Source organism: Amblyomma americanum, chromosome 1 (genome assembly GCF_052857255.1).
Source record: "Amblyomma americanum isolate KBUSLIRL-KWMA chromosome 1, ASM5285725v1, whole genome shotgun sequence".
NCBI lineage: Eukaryota > Metazoa > Arthropoda > Arachnida > Ixodida > Ixodidae > Amblyomma > Amblyomma americanum.
In genome coordinates, this window is record NC_135497.1 from 252,562,785 (window position 1) to 252,581,098 (window position 18,314).

Below are 18,314 nucleotides of genomic sequence, written 5' to 3' on the forward strand. Positions count from 1 at the left end.
CAGCGCGCCGGAGCGATCGGCGCGGCGGGAGCGTTGTGCCAGCGCATGCGCCAAAACGAAATCCGAGCACCACTTGCCAGGTGCCCTACCAAGCTTTCTCCGTAGTAGCCAAATTGATCTTCTCTTATCAGCGGAGTCGCCGCACTCCTGCCAGTCTTACTCAGTGTGCAAAAGTGGAGGCTTTTTTCTTCCCGTTTTACCAGTTGCAGAGTGTTGTGTATGGTTCAGAATGGCATTCAAGATCTGATGACTCCACCCTGAGACACGCCGCTAAGCATGTCCGCACGGGGAGGTTCGTTCAATGGAGAGCAGTTTCGGCGCGCATATTTAGCCACCAAACGTTGATCGCACAGCTCGGGTTGTAATTTAAGGGCTGCAGTTTAGGGGAACAGAGGGACTTTATTTTGTGTTTAATACTAACCGCGCCTCTCGTCGTCCACCGTGCTCAGCAATGTGCACCCGGGCGTGTCGGGAACGAGCGCAAGGTGCAGCCCTGTCACGTGCCGCGGCCTCTCGCCGAGCTCGTGCGCACTCGCACACGCAACAGCTGCAGAGTGGAATTCAGGGAGAAAGTCCTAAACGCGGCGCGCACTTCGTCACGGATCTTGCGAGGTTGCCCTTCGTGCAATAAGGGGCGCCTTGCCTTCAGGACGCCACCCTTTTCGCTTCGCACACTTCGTCTCCTTTCAGCGGCCGGGAGATCTCGCAGTCGGTAGTCGCGTGGCCGCCGACCGACGCCCAGAGTGGTGGCTCTGTTGATGGCGCTGGAAACACTCGGCGCGTAGGCGGGCGGAGCGTGTCAGGAATCGAAAAGAAGAAGATAAAAAAGAAAGAAACTCGAGGCGGCCGCAGCATTTCATATCACGAATGTCGAAGTCGTTGTATCTGTACAGAGCGCACTCGGAAGGCTGGCGTTTCGTTGCATTTTTTTTTTCTTCCAAGGCAGGAAACGCATCGCCGGTGCGTTCCCTTAAAGCGCCGTTCTGCTCCATTTTCCGGGCTTTATACAACTGAGCGGAGGACAACGGGCGATGCCTCCAGAAGCAGGGGATGAAAAATTCATGGCGAATCTGGATGTTCGTTTCGCGACACTCTTATGTATGGCCCACGCTCAACAGGCACGAGGAATCAGTCACGCAGCACACCGCACTGCGGTGAATGGAACAAGTAACATCGCAGACGGTTCTACGAGAAAATTGTGCTTCCGCTCCCTTTCACCGGCCTCCCCTCCTCGCGAATCCGTTTCTTCATTCTGTTTTCTTTTTTTTAATTTTTTTTCCTTTTTCTTCTTCGTCGTCGTTTTTTTTTTTTCGGGCTATTCTTCTCTGCGATGTATCTTTGCCGGGGCTTCCGCTTTTGGCTTATTCCTTTTGGCAATATCCTTTCTCGCCATCTACTGGGTTACGCCGCGCAACGAGCTTCCCTCGTCGTATATATCTGGGTCATCTGGGCGCGCGCTCTGTCAGCGCGCATCCCGTTCCCGCCATCATTTGCTTGCTTAACCGGGAGCTGCATTTTTCATGAGCCAAGTAGCGCAAGCACTTCATGTGTACATCCGTCACCATAAGATTAAGGAACGCGGCTGTGGCGTATAAATTTTATTTCTTTGCATTCGTGAAGCGATGCATGAGGCTGAATGTTTCACTGTCCAATCCATTATGCTCTGAATTAGGCTGCATGATTTGATTTCGGGATGCGTGCAAAGACGGTAATAAAATTGAGTTCTGTCGTTAATATTGCGTTCCAAAAACTTAAGGCTGCGGGTGCACATACGGCCTGCATGCGCGCGCAGATAGCGAGTAACGAAAGCTGGGGAAAAAAACGCTGGTGCCAGTAGGAGCGCAGATCGCCGCATAAAGAAAATTCTTTATTGCGTGACAAGCGTCCATGCATTATTCGTATTTGAAATCGTACCGTAGCTCGTTGACTTCTTAAACTGCTTCGTATCTCTGTGAAAAGCACCGCACGGTCACAAACCGCATTATTCCTGCAATGCTGCGTCTGTGGAGTCACGAAAAGCCATAGCTACCGTACTGATGCGAAACTATATGCACTTCCTTTTTCTGAAATTGCAAAACCGCTAAACGCAGGAAGCGGGCAGTAGAAGGGTGCCTAAGATCAGTGCTTTATTTATTATTATTTTCTAAAATAAAGTATTCAAAATACTGGCATGGTACGGTAGCGGGATGGGGGTGAGGGTTGTGATTACAACTGAAGGTTTCCTAATTTCACGGTAATATGATGTGGTTTTCTGTCGATCCTTCGAGCGGTAGCCAGAGACAGGAAGCATATATTGTTGACTGGTTTCTTATTCTCGTTCTCCGTTCTTCTTCAATACACTTAAAGTTTTAGTTTCATTGTGTCAGTTTCATTTCGGTCTTAATGTCCTTTTCTTTATCAATCCCACTTTCAGTGCGTCATGTCTTTACATATAGGACGTATAGCCAGGCAGGTTTAAAGCAGCCAGCATGCAGAACAGCGGCACGCGACGTTAGCATTCGTTCATTTTTAGCATGGCGGTGAAGCTAAAACTTAACGTGGCGGGAAAGCGCGGAAGGCCGCCACTAGGCAACGACCAGGCCTCGACACAGAGACGACACGGCATAGTAACTTGTTAACATGCCGGCATTATTGACTTACGCAGCGCGCTGTAAATCGATGGCCTAGTAGTTTGAGCATCCGCATCGCGTGCGGGAGATGCTGGGTTCGACCCCAAGTGCCGCCAGTTGGCCACCGGTTTTTCAATGGGCACAACATGTCCCCCGGCCAGGTGCTCGGCTTTTCAGGGCTGAAATGCTTTAAAAAAGGGGGGGCCTTTGACCAACCTCCCCCTATCCTTCGGCGGATCGTTGATCATAGGAGGACTAAATCCGCCTGGTGCGGTAAAGCCCGACTCTGACCTTTGTGTGCAGTGTAATGACTGTGCGCATTAACGTAGAGCGCAGTAAAGACTCTCTTGCATATTATCGATACCGCATTCCTTTTCTGGAAATAAAAAAGTTAGTATACGTAAATGCAGGCATGCAATATACGTCGCTGTACCGAGTTTTCGCGTTTGGCTTTGCATTGACGTCACAGCCACATGACTTCTCGAGCTTTCCGCGTCCGCCCACGCCACTACCGATAATTAAGAGCCACACTGAGCTTTTGCTTCTGAGCGAAATTCAAACCCACGCGCCACTCCCGGGCGCAATCGGCAGCGCTCTTTCCTGGCGCCTTAAACATCATCTGGATCGGGCGAGTCATCGAGGCACCCACTTTCTATGTATATAATGCAGCGAAATTTAGTTCCTGTTATTTTTTTGCTCCTCTCATTCCCACCCTGTCATAGCTATTTACGGCAGCAAAGGCGCAGTAGGTCTGCGCTCCTGGCTGACAACTACCAGACGAGGAGTACAAATATTGCCTTCAGTAAAAATAGCCGTCACGCCACGCTAGAAACATCAGGAACACCCCCTTAAAGAAAAGAAACGAAGCCCTCTTTCCCCCACAGACAGCGCAGTAAAAGTGGAAGTCACGCTGCTCAACTAGGTCGTGCATAAAAGCAAATTACTTCTTAGCGAAATCAGCGGTAAGTGATGCATGCTTGCGGTGGAGGCATAGCGTGCGGCGGCTATTTTTTTTTTTTTCAAGTGTGTGGCTAGAGCAGCTGGCACGCTACCTTCTGTCAAAGTTGTCTTCGCTCTTATGGGTGTGACTAAAGCTTTGGCTTTGATTTACGGTGTTTGCACAGCACGTCATAGCGTCCATGTGTTCAAGCGAACACAGAATCGGAATCTTCAACTGTCCTAAAAAAGGACAGGTTGGGACTTGGGACTGGTGATCAAAATTCAGTGCAGTACCGCAAAATCCGGGACGGCTAGCAGTCCTACTTGTACCACTCGGCCGTTGCCACCAGTCTGCGATCGCTATTTCAAACCGGCGTTTTGTCCGAAACGAGACGGCGTATCTTCTGCGCACACAAACCACACAACAACCATCCCCACTCTTCACGAACGAAAGAGGATTACTGCTGTCATCTCTTGAGAATGTGCTCAATACCGAACCGCCATGTTTTGGCAGTGCTCGACAGATAGCACAGGACTCCTGCGGCGGCGAACAGACCACGGAGAGGCGCCGTAAACTCTAACGTTTGCGATGTTCCTGCTCGCAATACTCGCCAATTATCACATATTTGATAACGATGAACAATAAAGTTACAAGTCCAAAGAATCTCTTTTGCTGACGGAAAATTTGCAGTACAACCCGGCCGAGCTACGCCTGGGCAATTCTGCGTGTGGCATGTATACTCTGATAAGTTTCACGCAAATGCATACCCTCTGAAGTTAACCCAGGTCAAGCACGATTTTTTTCTTTCCTCAATGTTTTAGTGCACTTTTTTTTTAGTTCAGTTCAGACTAAACGTTACTGTGACAGGGAAAACGTGATGTGCGTAATGGAAATATCCTTTCGCAAAATTATTTCTGTAGCCAGCAAATTGATGTATAAACGTTCAAATAAAGCTCACTGTGTAAATATTCAGTTTGTAGTTTTTTCCCCGTACTGCAGTCACCGATGTAGGACGCGTTACAAGAATAGCATGTGGTGGCGTGTAAGGCTTTTAACCAGCAGACAGCGTGCACATACAACACAAGCGTCTTTTTTGTCACCACGATGTGCCGAAAGCCATGCCCATAGTAGTCGGCAAATAGATTTCCACTGCCTTGCTCATCAAATGAAGTCTTGCGTGTTTCTAGAGCTCGCTGGTGGTTAGAAAAAAAGAAAAACAAAGAAAACTGGCATGCAGACAAGTCATTTCATCACAAACTCCCGTTTCCATCTGCTTACCTTGGGTGCTGAAGTAATGCTTCGTGAATTTTTTTGTCATTTCTACTAAAGGTGGCGGCTGTATTTTGGTGTCGGTGGTCGGTGTCTGGCTTTTCACAACTGTGTACGCCCTCTCTGCTGCCGCACTGTTTTATGGTTCAGGCAACTAAATTTATGAGCAGTATTGCTGCCTCGGGACGTCCCCGTAGTCAGTTTTCCTTGTAATACTTATCGCCTGAAATAAGGTAGCGCTGGAGCACTCAAGTATAGCTTTGAGGATTGCTTCGTAGGGCTCTCTTCCAGCTGCCGCTGTTACAGTGCGCTGCTATCGCAATGCACGTCCACATGCCCAGCGTTCTGAAGTGTCGTGACAATGAGAGCTCGTAAGTATAGCGCACCTTCAGCGACCGTATGTGTACTACACGCAAACGGGCATGTCCTCAGGTGCCTGTGCGTGGCTTATGTAGCGGCCACTGCCCATGCAAGATGAGAGGGCGGCAGGTAGCGCAGTGGAGCTGGGGGAGGGCGTGCATTGCGGCCAGCGAGTGACAGCCGCGTCCTGCCCCTCCTCCCCACCGTTCGCAGAAGTCCAAGCGCAGGCCCCCGGACCACCACCACCACTTCGCCTCCGACCACGGCGGCGGAACGCAGGTCGGCACCGACTCGTACCTACCGCTAGCGCCTCTGCTGCTTGTGGCCAACCTCACTAATCGGGCTGGACGTGCGCGTGTCTCTCTCTCTCTCTCTCTCTCTCCCTCCCCTTGACTCTGACCTCTTCCTGCTGCTGCTAACCCAATGGCCGCCCACCGCAGGGGGACAGCGCATTCGAAACGTCCTACGACTTCGTAAGCACCGCATGTCCTCGATCTCGTCAGCCCGCTGTAGTGTGCCATGAGTGCGGCGTTGCACGCCAACTGTGGATCGCGGCGACCATGATTGCTCACCGGGGCTGGGCAGCAGGGTGCTCGGCGGAGCTTTTGACAAATGGGGCAGGCTGAAGCGAACGGAGGGACTCATCACGTGGCCGGGGCTTAGCACTCTGATCGAGTCACGAACGAGCAGTCGCTACACGCCCAGGCTGGATTAAGCCCTCTGGGCGGGGCCTCGTCAACATATTACGTTCTAACCTCAGGCTTTAACCTCAGTGACCAAAAACAAGTCTACCCCGACCACGGGGTGGCGTACAGATCGGGCTGTATGCTCGCGCTTAGACTTGAGCAAGCGGCATGTGTCTGTTATTCCCCTCACTGAATTCGCTGAACTGTAGCGCTGTACGCGAGTGCTAGGCGTTTCATATTGCGTCCGCTCACCACTTTATGGCGCCACGAGCGGCAGAAAACGCGAAAGAAGGCGTGTTCAAAAAAGCAGCCTGAAAACAGAACAATAGCCAAGGAGTTTGCAGCCATGAGACGGAGGCATGCGTGAGCAAGTTTAATAGTATAATGTCGACAGTGACCTGCAATTTGGTGATAGTTCGCTAAACTGCTTGGAATACGTGCTTTGACGCATCAACCAGAACAAATCCTGTGGAGACAGCGCTATGGAAATTGCGAAGGTGTGTCATTCTTTTTTTTGTTACCTCACTTATTTAGCCAATTTTGCGGACAGGTAAAGTGCACACCACGTGGCAAATTATGCAGTTCCGCTCCTGTTTCGGATGTTCTCTGCCCAAGTGCTCGCCCATTTCGTCAAAACGACTCATTCAAACTCCACGTTCTAAAGAAGCCATAAATCGTGACAAACGGCGCACCAGAAGGCCGCAGATAAGTTTAGAACCGACGAAGTCACTCGGCCGCCATTCATCGGAGACCCAGCCCACGGGCCCCCCAGCCTTTCGCCCCGCGGCGGCACTCCAGCCGGCGTCGCGATCGGAAATCGAACCGCTTTTTCACCGCGACAGGCTCACGCTGGATGGAGCTGTTCGGCTGCCTAAACGAACAACTAAAAGAGAAGAAAGAGAAAAATCTCCCTTTCATTCCCAGGGCTCACTTTCACGAGAAGGGGGGGGGGGGGGGGGGGGATTAAGCGACATGAGCTGTCAGCGACCTTAATGCATAACAAATGTGGTGGAAGTGTGCAAATAATCTGCTCGCTTCGTATAGAAGGAGGTCAGTAGATGCGTCCGACCCTCAGTAAGCCAAGAAAATGGGGGTTATGTGGCTTTGAAAGATGGCCCCGCTTTTTACCGCACTAGGCAACCATTGTTGGCGTTCAACACGTGCGCTTGGCACACAAGGGAGGAGAGTTCCGTCTTTGCGTGATATGGTGATACGTTATACCGTGATTAGTTCCCGTGGAAAAGTTACTCGAATAACTTAATTGAATTTAAATTTTATTCCCAACGAAAGAATATTGGGAAGAACAGCTTAAGAAGCTCCGATCCCTCCGCACACAGGGCAGCTTTTAATCCGCTGCCAATTAGCACCTTACTCCTTTAACATCGGCAACACTGTTATAACTCTGTTTCACGAAGTAAAAATATGTTGTTCGAAAAAAAATAATATACACGTCTAACGAAGTCGGCTTCGATCTTTTCTCTGCATCTCTGTGTGGTCGAAACCAGTTGTGGCCCTTGGCCGCGGACAGCCGTGACATTACTTGTGCATGCGCAGTTAGCGTCTATTGGTGTTGTGCCACCGTGGCGTCATCACGCGTAACTAGAGTTTTCCATTCATATTCACAGCGTGACAAAACGAAGCCACATCACGCAAAGAAGGACACTACACTGAAATGTTTGTTTCGTCGCGCTGTCAACATGAATCCTAATCGATTCACCCAGTTTCCTGTTCTGTCGAGTGTAATACTACATTTAATGGTATAGCCCACGAGCAGCTTCAAGGCTATTACTGCGAATGCGTTGTAACTTTGCCCATTTTCATGCAACCTTGATCGGTTATAACTGGGCTTGTGACACTAGGTGTAAACAGAGAAGCTTGCACATGCATTGGGTGCTTAACAATCGCAGTGCCTGAAATGCACCACAAGCAGGAACTTTTACATAGGAAAACACGTTGGTCTCAATACATACCCATATTTTTTTTTTCTGCGAAACAGTTCCAAGAAATGCGTTTTGCACATCGGACCCCCTTTCCCCGATCGCCTTTCCTAGAGCTACTCATACACCCGATTTTGGTACTCCTCATATATCATTATGAACATGCGAATAAGTGGCTAAAATACAGTGACTAAATTTATTGGTTGGCATTACAACATAATTTATACTGCAAACTGTTTCCGTTTTATTAAATTTTGAGGGAAATTTACGCTGAAAGTCGTTTCCATGTCATCAAATTTTGTTGGGTAGCATATGCTTTGCAGTGCACCCAAAGCATCCACTTAACTCGCACTGAAGTTCTAAGCTGTCATAAAGAACTTTGGTTACTTGATTAATATTCGGGTTACTTGATTAATATCGGATATGCTTTCCGTTTTATTTTAGTCTTCCTTTTTTAGTGTCATTCAAGCCCACCAACAAACAGCTTTATACTGTCACAGCTCGCCTACTTTCTTACATCACACTGACGTTGCTACGTGCAGGGCGCTTCCAAGGCACACGTACTTCAAGCACCCAGTAAATCCATGTGCCTTCGACAGCGATTGCTCGCGACTCATCTGTACAGACAGGCACACTGATATTCGTAATTGATAAATTGATTGGATGCATTAGCATAATTAATGGTCGTACTTTTTACATGTATAAGACTATAGTCTAATACACTTGACAAAATCAACTAGCTGCAAATATGAGATCGTCATGACTGTCATATTTTTTTCTTAAGTTTGTGATGACTGAGAACTTCGACAAAAAAAATAAACGTCGTAAAATTCTCAAGAGACCGGTTGTCACTAATTTTCTGCTTTGAGCTTGCTTGCTTTTTGCAGTCTGCATGAGCGGTTTTGCGTGCACCTTCAGTTCCCAGCAACTCACCCAGTATTCTTGGTACCAATTCATGAAAATTTTCAAAGAGTACATACTGTACGCTCTGTGAAACCTAGCGTGGCGTACTAAAATTCCACCTTAGTCACACTGCGCTACATTCAGTTTGCGATTACAGGGCTCGCCTTTCAGTTTGAGGACATTTCTAATCGCACCACGGAAGGCATTCACCTATAGTGAAGGCAGCAGCTTGCCTCCCAGAAATCTTGTCAGCTTCACCAGCCTATTCGCTCACTGTTGGGCCACGGAGATTTCACAGTTTTGACCCGAGTGGCGCGCCACGCCAGTGACGTTCTGCGCAACTAACGATTGTCTGAACTCGTAGTTTGATAGCGGAACTGGCAAAAACACTCCTGCCACAAATTTGACAGTCAGAAAACAAATGTGCGCGAATTGCCAGCTCATACCATGCACCCGCTTCCTTGCTGCTGCCAGCTTTCTCTGTCCTTGGGCATACGCGCATTTACTCGTCGCTATTTTTTCTTCCTGGCCTGCTGTGTATCCGCAGAATTCCGTAATACAGACGCAGCTTCTCAACTGCAATTTATCCGCTTCACTAGAAAAGCGTACGTGCTTGTGGCGCTGGTGTCACAACCGTATGATTTAATTCTTATGCATCGGCACTGTGGTGAGTTTAAAGCGACAAGAGTGCGCAGTAGTGCTTCCCGAACAAACAGCCCTCACATTCGTCCGCAGATTAACTAAGCACTGGAGGCCCGGTAGAAAGACAAAAAAGTGAACGTATCAGCATCACGATGTCGTCTACTGGGCATCATAAAAATAGCTCATCTCTGTAACGCCCGTTGTTGACATCGAGCTTTGGAAAGATAGCATGGCCGACTTGCCACGTCAGTCAGGGAAGTAAACCGGGGCACGGGTTCACAGAGCCCTTTGAGCGTGAACAGGGGGCGTCTGTGACGTTTGTCGCTCACGGAAGCCGAAGCGGTCTGAGCGCGCAGAGGTGCTGGCCAACCGCGAAGCAACCTTGCGCATACGAAAGACCTCGCGGTTTGGCCCTATAGGTTCATTCGCGTCAATACGGCAGCGGCAGAACCAACAACAGTGATGGCCATCTCCCACCCAGTGCCCGCGCGCAGGCCAATCAAGAACCGCTTTAGCGCGCAAGTGACTTTGCGAAGGTTATGGGCCCAAACGCAGTGGGCAAGCTTATCCTATAGCGACAGAAGGTCGCGATCAACACCCCCCGTCATGCGTCAGTTTTTATGAGCCCCAGCGAGGCGGTCAGGACGGCCGGTGTTTCGTCCTGCCGCACTCGCAGATGCGGCGCTGATATCGTTTCACTGCTCCTGCCGCGCGAGTGCATCTTGCGTGCATATTCCGAGCGATCGAACTGATCGATGCGTTCTGATGACTTTGCAGGTCATCGGGCCGCCGGGTCCTCCAGGTCTACCGGTGGGTATCGCCCTTCTCATCGCAGCGCGAAGCCTCCTTGAGCGCAGCCTTTTTTTGTTGTTGTTGTTTCTTCTTGTCCTGTTCTTCCTTTCCTAGACCAAAACAAAGTGTTCGGCACACGGCGAACGGTCCCATACACAGTCACAGGCGAAGGAATACAGCCACGAAAATACATGTGCATGCAGATAAGACCGCTAAATAATGGTTGCCTCGGGACATGCACAGGGAAACTTTTGCTATCTTTTCTTTTTTTTTCTTTTTTTTAGCCGCCGCGGTGGCTGAGTGATTATGGCGCTCGGCTGCTGGCCCGAAAGACACGGGTTCGATCCCGGCCGCGGTGGTCGAATTTCGATGGAGGCGAAATTCTAAAGGCCCGTGTACTGTGTGATGTCAGTTGCACGTTAATCAACCCCAGGTGGTCGAAATTTCCGGAGCCTTTCACTACGGCGTCCCTCATAGTCTGATTCGCTTTGGGACGTTAAACCCACATGAACCAAGCCAAACCTTTTTCTTTTTTTTTTCGTTACTTGCTCGAACCGCGGTTGAACCACGTTAGGTTAGGCCCACACTGTACAACAGAACATGCTTTTATTAATTCGCCGCGCACGGCGTGGAGCACGATTATATTTCTCTGCCTCGCAAACTATTCCATTTGATACGGAGCTCCTGAGCAAGGTACGAAGACCTGGACTAATTCAGCATTCGCTCAGTGCCACGGAGCATAAAAGGAGGCAGTTGTGAAACTACACATTTACTGAATGAATCCAGCTCGTAGCGGTGCGCCGAATGTCTGGATTACTGACGAAGACGAGGCGTTTCAATATACTATCGAAATTAGCCACGAACGCCAGCACGAGCACGCTTATCGCCGGCGCTTCGCTTATGAGAACTGTCGACGTTTTTTTTTTTTTTAACAGCCAGTTAAAGTGAAACGTAGCCCTTCTTTGCTCAGCACCAAGAAAATACGGCGCGGACAGCACGAGTAGATATGAAGCTTTGCTTTGTGACCATTATTCAATTCTGAGTATCTAAATAATGTAGACACTCGCAAGCTCAGTGAACGCACTGTGTTTTTCTCTCTCTCTCAACCCTGACAAGCAAGAATTACGATACATTCGATGCTCGTCCGACAACGAGGGGACGAGGCAGAATTGCGCACGAAAAGAAATATATGCAGTGCCAAGCCGCGTGCGAATCGACTGATCGTTTTTGTTTCGTTTTTTTTTTCAACCAAATTGAAGGCGGCCGAGATGGCGAAGGGAAGCGAGCCCTGATCGCGGGGCTTCAAAACACGCGAGCGACCATTTATCAAACACAATGCGCGTTTGTTTTCATTGGAAATCGACGTTGCGGAGCTTATCGAAAAAAAAGGGGGGGAGGGGGGTTTAAGGGTGGAAGGAAGAGAATTGTTAACGTCGTGGACGTTCATTACCTCTACCATCAGTCTAAGCCATATCTCATTTACTCGGGCGCAACCCAGTTTTTTTTTTCTCGCATGCACCTTGTTTCTTTTTCTTTCTACCATTTTTCTCCCGGCGAGAATTTGTATGCCGCCCGAAAACAGCTTTCATCGCGAGACTAAAACGGCGATTCGTTTTCTGTAGTTTGTTGCCATTAATTTCGGAAGACATAATCTATAATACAAGAGCCGGCAACTTCGTGACATCGATTAAGGTAGGCACGGTTCACCGGCGATGCAGAGATTGGAAACGCCGCGCTAGCTGCCGCGAATTCCGTTTCACTACTTGGCATGCCGACGCCCAGGAAACAAATGCTGACTACGGGGTTTCAGCCCGTTTCCCAGTAGCAGCAAAACATGGAGCATATTTGTAAAGTTTTAAACAAATTATCACCTGTGCGTTTCCGCGGACGCAAACTCATAGTCGCCTTAATTGTGCGCGCTAAAGCTCGAAACAAGCACTTTAAAAAACCATAAGTCAGTACCCAGTGCGTTCAGCGCTGTTCAGAAGTACTCGGGCCACTTTGGGTGCGACCAGAAAGCCGCACCGAGATCAGCACTCGACCTCCTGCTGTTGTCACTGCGAATCCAGACATTTCACTCGCTCAGAATAACCGCCCTTCTCACTGCCTTCTGGCAGGGCAGTATCTGGCGATGAATGGCCCCAGTGCAGGTTAGGAGGCTGTTTTTGCCCCTCCCGCATATCAAACAAAAGAGCTGGGTTAGTACTGATTTGTGTCTTGTCGACACTGATTGACCGAGTACAAATGTCAAACAAGTCTTGGTCCCGTGCTTTCAGCGCGTGCTCATTTTACCTGTGCGTGGTAGCTGTGCCAAGACAGAAAAAGTTCGCTCTTCTCTGAACCAAATTTCTGATTTCTCATCGACGAGAAGAGAACTCGTGCACGAAGCGTCTGATAATAGGAATAGACAGCGACGTGGAGACTCTCTTGATTAGTCGATTTCTCAATAGGAAACTGTATCTTCAAGCAAGAAGCAGGGCTTCATCTATAGATGAACGCCGAACTGTGACGTAGGCAAAATGCGGTGGCGCTGCTGTCATCTTTGGCGGTACTGGCTTGGATCGGGGCCCGTATAAACACATGTAAACAAAAGTTTTTGAAGTAGTTTTTCTTTTTTTTCACAGGGCACCTATGAGGTTGCCTCTTTGTGAACAATAGGCGAGCATATCCCGGAACAGAATGTGCAAGTTTGGAACGTCATTTCAAAGCCGATGTAATTTTAAACTACCACAATATGTGCGTGCCGGAGTAACCCCGGGCAGGAGCGCGGCCCGTATAAGCCGATGTAAACTAAACTTTCCAAACTTATTTTCTCATTTCGCAATGCACCTTAAGGCGACCGTTTGTAAACCACTCGCGAGTACTTTTAAAAACAGTATGCAACGTCATTTTGAAACTGATATATTTTTAAAGCCTCGCGAAAACTGTACACTGCGATGCCGGACATGATCCCGCAACGTATAGACAGTATAGACGCTCGGTCAGCTGGGCGGTTGTTCAAATTCCATACGCTTCTCGTGTAGTGTGACGCGCTGCCTCGTGCGCTATATATATATATATATATATATATATATATATATATATATATATATATATATATATATATATATATATATATATATATATATATATATATATATATATATATATATATATATATTTGGCAAGTCTTTTTATCAAACACTCAGAACCTCAACCAAACTTCACCCACCTTCAAACCCACAAACTTCACCTCAACAAAGCCTCCAACAATCGCAGTGTTTTAACGTGTTCTTTTTTTAAGTGCAGAAAGTTTCTTGCAAACCGGTTGAACGGCTGCCGATCAAAACGATTTTTCCCTTCCCATGTTTACAAACATTGGTGATATATATATATATATATATATATATATATATATATATATATATATATATATATATATATATATATATATATATATATATATATATATATATATATATATATATATATATATATATATATATATATATATATATACCACCAATGTTTGTAAACATGGGAAGGGAAAAATCGTTTTGATCGGCAGCCGTTCAACCGGTTTGCAAGAAACTTTCTGCACTTAAAAAAAAGAACACGTTAAAACACTGCGATTGTTGGAGGCTTTGTTGAGGTGAAGTTTGTGGGTTTGAAGGTGGGTGAAGTTTGGTTGAGGTTCTGAGTGTTTGATAAAAAGACTTGCCAAATATCACAAACATACGACTTCAAATTGTTATATTGGCATAGCTGCGCGCGTCCAGTCCACTTCCCTCTTCTTGTTCTCCGGGTCTGTTAGCGCAATGTAGTTTTTTTTTTCGACAATGCATTTGCAAGCGTATAGCTTCCTAATGAAATCGGATGTCAGAATTATACAAACCAGACTTGATCGCGCTTATTGTGATCGCGCTCCTCAATCGGGAAACGGCCTTGTCTCCCGATCAAGAAGAACGAACAAGGCGGCAGCCCGCCATGCGTTTCTCACTTCAGCTGTGCGGTCAGTTCACAGCGTCCTGATCAGAGAGCCGCACGGCGATGTTAGTGGGTGAACGAAACGGGGTAGTGAAGCCCTTTGAAATACTAACTTTGAGCGACGCTTTCTTTTTCGTTTCTTTTCCATGATGATAATTGTTTGCCGTTTTAGTTAAACTTGCCTGGGCTTTTTCCATATTTTTTTTTCTGCATTCCTATGTGTATGCTAAAGATAATTTATGTAGGGCGTTATTGGTCCACGTTACAAAGAGTTGGAGAGTTCCCTTGAATTCCGTCCGTCAGAATTCACGGGGCTAAAGTGAACGCGTGTTCGAGCGACCCCTGGTACACCTACAAGTCGTCGGCAACGAAGGATGTCTGCAAATATCCCTTCTGCTTATGTTAAAAAAACTAAGAAAAACGAAAGAAGCGTGCAGGTAGCCTGGCGCAACCGGTGTAAGCTTTCCTATACGTAGGCGTCTTTGTCGAAAACTAGATGGAGTTTATTGCTTATAACTGAGCGCATCGGGAAATGCGTTTTAGAGTGTAACTCTTAGGGGTCGTCGCAGGCTTTTGCGGCAGCTTCGGAGCGACGTTGCGACAGGAGGGTGGTCCCCGTAGGTGAGGGTGGCTGGAGGGTGACGCCTATATAAACGCGACGAAAAAACGCGGCACAATATACATCCGGCCAGTTCTCCTACCGCGAGGCAAATGCAGCTGCTGAAGGCGCTGCTAAACGCTCTGCTAAACGCGCTGCTAAATGCGGCAATCGAAGAGCTGCGCTCAAAATCGCATTACGTCAGGGGCAAACGTGTGGGGAATTTATTTCAATCAAAAATTGCTTTAAAATACGTAGTACCCTACAGCGAGAGAGAAAGACTGCTGTTCATGCCTCTGAGATTGCGTGACAGCGCACACCGCCCCATCGCTACGCATGTTGCAGTGTCTCGATTTCGATTCCAGTGTACGAGGCGTGCTTTACTTCACCTACAGTTCAGATACGTGCGGCCTTGGTCAAAAATATATAGGCCAAGTAGTTTACTTCCGAGTCCAGCAGCATGGCTCGCTTTGCACCCCCAAAAGTCGGCAGCGGCGCCGAACAGGACACCACCATGACAAAAAATATACAGTTGTTAGTTTTTCTTCTTACCCAAACAAGGAGGTAATCACAAGACGAAATTATAACCTCAAGAATTTTGATGCATCTGGCTTGTATGGTACAGTCAGCCATTGAAGAGCTGATTTTGTGCACCGTTGTAATTGGTGAGCGGAATAATACCATGCCGCGGATCTTGGCCAATGTTACAAACTGTTGTTTATTTGTTTTAGTTGTATCCTACTATAGCCACTCGCAGGCGGTAGGAACTCGCGTCCTCAAACCTCTCAAGCTTAGGACTGCCAAACATGCTATTAGAACAACCCCGTTACACGGCTTGGAAGCAAACCCCTTGGGTTGTACATTTCAACGAGACAGCGTTACCCCATGCGTTACCCAATCAGCGTTACTAATTACCCCAAGCAAATGGGGTAATTAGTTTGGAATCAAACCCATTACTCTTGGGTTGCGAGTCAGACACACTACCCTTAAGCCACTCAAGCTTTTTTTTCTTTATTATTTAAGCCATTGGTACACGTTCGTTCGACTTGGTTAAAGGGAGATCTTCTGTGGTTTGTGATGTAACACGTGGGCTAGCATGCCTACCGATGTATGCTAATGGGTGTGTGTAATCAGAAAGAGGTACTAATTAAGAAAAAGTAGCAAATAACCATTAACGCTGTCGCGTCATATTCCTAAGGCGGAGCTTGAGTGTCCCTTTATTTTTTTGCAAAGGCTGTACGTCATTTTGTTTAGCACCGTTGAAGCATATGCTCTCAAGATATAGACAAGAACAAAACGTATGGTTTTTGCTTGTGAAGACAACACTCTACCCGCCGCACCGCGGGAGCAGGCACATTGCATCCATCTTCCGTTTCCTTTTTCCGCCAGCACAATCGCTGTCAGCTACGAAAACAGTTCGAAGACCTGCACTCAGAGCAACCGACTTGTGATAGGCTCAGAAGAAACGCACTAAGTGGTTCCCGAGAGGCCCTGTTGGCGCATGAAACCAAGCAGGCCTGCTGTTTCTCCACAAGAACAATGCGACGCGCTGACGCGTTCCGGGGCCACTTTACCTTTTCCTCAAACTTCCGTTTTCATTTCTTTTCCGCTCGATATAGGAGACGTAATCAGCTCAGAAGACGGGACGTTGCAGCCAGACGTTCATTAAAGGCGGGCTATAAAATAAATAAGAAAAATAGTGCCCTGCTCGCGTCGCCTATCGCACAACGGGCTTTGCAACGAGGCTGAGAGACAGAGGGGGGGGGGGGGGGGGGGGGGTAAGAAGAGCACTTTCCGTGGCACTTGAGCAGTTTAAGCGCGCTTTTCGTGAGACTCTCAGTCCACTGCGACGGCCTGTGGTTTTTATTCAGGAATTGTTTGTTGCTGTTTCTTAGCGCTTCGGCACCTGCCAACAAGCACGGTTGCCCCGAAGAGCGCCTTCCACGCCTCCCACGCACTGATGATGACAGACATTGCTCCTGATCAAAAAAAAAAAAAAGGGGGGGGGGGGGGGGGCTCGCGCTGGAGAAACGGCGAGTAAAAGGTCCGCGACGTGCGGCCTCACAGCGGAGCCGACGAACATGTCGCGGAGTTGTCAAAATCTGTTCTTCCCCGGTATTTGCGCCGAAAATCAGAAGCAACGCCTCGCCGCCGCCTTTCATGGCGGTGCAGCGAAGGCATCCAAATGCCGTAAATAATGCCGGACAACTTCTTTTCATAGTTTTTTTTTTAATTTGTAGAAGGAACTGCGAGCATCACGTTGTACTTGAGGCAGGCATTGCCCTCTAAACGTAAAAAGACGTACCAGATTCGCGTAATTCACTAAGTGATGACCAAACTTCGTCTAAATAATGAGCAGCTTTCAATCTACCCCTTCTCTTTTTTTTTCCTTAGCAGATGCACAGGGGAGCTCGCGCTAAGGCAATTTCGCTTTATCTTTCATTTGGCGCTGATTAAACGAACAAAAAACCGCGGGAAGAACAAGATAAGTAGCCGAGTGTCCAGGAATTCTTGCGTAGAAAAAGAAAGCCTGCAAATGGAGGGGAATCAGCTTCGCCGACACTGAACATCCTTCATTCGAGATTACCGTTCACCGAACCGGAGTTTAATTGCGAGGTGGTTTGGCCTCCACTAAAACGAAATAAGAGAGAGCACGACAAATGAGATAACGCCGATTTTTCTCTTGTCAGGACTTCTCGCTTTCTTTTCCTTTTGGCCTCCAGGGTGCGTGCCGTGCAGAGAATAAAATGCGCGGAAGATTTCAGCGGAGGTCGTTCATATATATCTGTCTATTTACTTCCACAAGCCACGCCGGTCTAAAGGTGGGAAGAGCAGTTAGGTGATAGCAGCACGGAGGTACTGTAAGCGGCGTGCTTTTACCGTACTAAATGGCGCAGTGTCCGTGCCACCATTTTACAACGATTCATTTCATTCGATTCTGTTCTTTTCATATCATCCTCTGATCCGGATGGCCAGTTCGGGCGACAAGATCTTGGCTGCGGTCAATTTATTGACAAAGGGCGAAATATAAATTTGACTGGCACAGGAATAGCGTAGTGAAATGAGTGAAGCGGTGGCTTAGAAGCTGCTAGAAATCAGAATAGGGGTTCATTCAAGGAAACAGCGCCTCGTCGAATTTGTTAAAAAAAACTGCGCATCTCTTACTCGTACCAACCAGACTCCGGCTCGCTAGGTAGAATGACCAACGCCATGTCTCTCTCTCTCTCTCTCTCTCTCTCTCTCTATATATATATATATATATATATATATATATATATATATATATATATATATATATATATATATATATATATATATATATATATATATATATATATATATATATATATATATATATATATATATATATATATATATATATATATATATATATATATATATATATATAAAATCACCAAAAATTGAAGAAAAATAACTGGATTTAATTCACGACGTTTCGGCTGGAGGACCAGCCTTTTTCGAGTGTAGTACAGCGTTTGAAACACGCAGTTTTTATAGAGTGCGCGAGGTACAAAGTATATTTTATATTTTTATTATCTTAATCTTATTATCTTTTGTTATTAAAAAAAAATGTTCGGCCCCTTGGGAACA

General features: G+C 47.3%; 1 protein-coding gene across 1 annotated transcript in view; it reads left to right on the top strand.

The window, feature by feature from the left end:
• Positions 1 to 18,314, top strand: part of LOC144116766 (uncharacterized) — a 121,609-nt gene that overhangs the window by 63,660 nt on the left and 39,635 nt on the right. Inside the window, exons 19-21 of the mRNA XM_077651218.1 lie at positions 5,392 to 5,457; positions 5,619 to 5,651; positions 10,124 to 10,156. Of these exons, the coding sequence (XP_077507344.1) occupies positions 5,392 to 5,457; positions 5,619 to 5,651; positions 10,124 to 10,156 (132 nt within the window). The remainder of the gene's footprint in view (positions 1 to 5,391; positions 5,458 to 5,618; positions 5,652 to 10,123; positions 10,157 to 18,314) is intronic.